The following is a 1,695-nucleotide window of genomic DNA, read 5'->3' on the forward strand; positions in this document are numbered from 1 at the left end:
CCTCTACAATAAATAAAAAAAGCTGGGCGTGGTAACGCATGCCTGTGGTTTCAGCTACTTGGAAGGCTGAGGCGGAAGGATTGCCTGAGCCCAATAGATTGAGGCTGCAGTGACCATGAGTGTGCCACTGCACACAAGTCTGGGTAACAGAGCGAGACTCCAACTCAAAAAAAAAAAAAGAGGAGCTGCTGTATGCCTCTGGGCAAGTCACTCTGTCTCTATGAGCGTCAGTTTCCTCGTCACTCAAGTGTAGTACCACTCAGGCCCACCTCCCTAGTGGCTGTAAGCAAATACCAGCACCAGGAAGACAGTGTCTGGGGAGATGTGAAGTTCTAGGAGAGAAGGAGGAATAACCAGACTCCCCTCACTTTTCTGGTGCTTCACATTTATGGCCTTTGCATCCATTCCTCACTTGCTTTCACAGCACCCATGTGCAGTAGGAAGTATTACACCCATTTTCCAGTTGAGAAAATTGAGGCAAAAAGAGACTCCAGGACCCTTCCAGGGTCACAGAACTGGTAAATTGGTAGAGTTAGGGCTCGAATCCAGACCCCCTGCCTCCAAGTCCTGTGTGCTTTCCTCCATGTTAAGCCTTATTTGAAACAGAAGACCCTGAAAGGGAGAAAGTGAACACAGGAAGAGTTTTAAAGTTACCCATCTCCCAAAAAAAGTAAATAGATAAAAGTTACCCATCAGTCTGAACTTCTGGAAGAGGGGCACAAAGCCGTGCAGGACGCTGTGGATTCGGTACACTGCTCAGAAGCAGAGAGAAAGAGGAGTTAGGGTGGTGCCTGCTCGGGGGACACCAGACTGACCCTCCCACCCTGGGACAAAGGCCTGACCCACACAGACTAAGCTCTAATGGTGGAATCTCAGGCAGCGGTAGATACTAGTACTAGGGTTATTACTATTAAAAGTAACAATCATAAACAGCAAGAACAGAGGAGGCAAATCACTCAGAGAACTGAGTTCCCAGCTTCATTAACTAACAACTAACTTGCTTTTAGTGCCTGGCTAATTTCTCTTTGTTTCCCATTTTATTCATTTATTCATTTTAGAGATGAGGTCTTGCTATGTTTCCCAGGCATCCTCAAGCTCATGGACTTGAGTGATCCTTCCACCTCTACCTCCTGAGTAGCTGGGACTACAGGTGTGGCCACAGCACTTGGCTTGTTTGCCACTTTAAGCTGTTTTTGTTGTGTTTTTACAGAACTGCCCATTTTTTCCATAGGGTTTTACCAATATTGACCTTGAAACATTACCTTATATTGTCTTTGAAAGTAGTCAGGAAGAATACATGAGCATATGTAAGTTTTTCAAAAAATGTTTAGCTTGTGCTCTCTGGCCCTTGGCAAGCAAGTATGGCCGGTCCAGCCACTACCCGTGTGTGTGTGTGTGTGTGTGTGTGTGTGTGTGTGTGTGTGTGTGTGTGTGTGTGTGTGTATTTGTGTATTTGTACTCTTTTATACTTAATCCAGTAGGAGGAGGTACCTGCCTTGACTAGATGGGTTCAAAGTAGACCCCAGATGTGTTCTCATGCTCAAGAAACCTAAAGGAAGCTGGGCTCAGTGGCTCAGCCTATAATCCCACGCCTTTGGGAGGCTGAGGTGAGTGGATTGCCTGAGTCCGTGGGTCCGAGACCCGCCTGGGCAGCGAGACCTCATCTCTACAATAAATCAAAAAAAAAAAAAAAAA

At 46.2% G+C, this 1,695-nt stretch overlaps 1 protein-coding gene across 1 annotated transcript in view; it reads right to left on the reverse strand.

Annotated features, from left to right (window-relative positions):
* Positions 1 to 273: 273 nt before the first annotated feature.
* Positions 274 to 1,695, reverse strand: part of TMEM40 (transmembrane protein 40) — a 15,815-nt gene continuing 14,393 nt past the window's right edge. The window contains exons 11-12 of the mRNA XM_008069596.2: positions 690 to 752; positions 274 to 332 (exon numbers count right to left, since the gene is read on the reverse strand). Of these exons, the coding sequence (XP_008067787.1) occupies positions 274 to 332; positions 690 to 752 (122 nt within the window). The remainder of the gene's footprint in view (positions 333 to 689; positions 753 to 1,695) is intronic.

The sequence above is a fragment of the Carlito syrichta genome, unplaced genomic scaffold (assembly GCF_000164805.1).
Source record: "Carlito syrichta isolate Samal-C Ts95f unplaced genomic scaffold, Tarsius_syrichta-2.0.1 Scaffold312136, whole genome shotgun sequence".
In the NCBI taxonomy this organism is placed as follows: domain Eukaryota; kingdom Metazoa; phylum Chordata; class Mammalia; order Primates; family Tarsiidae; genus Carlito; species Carlito syrichta.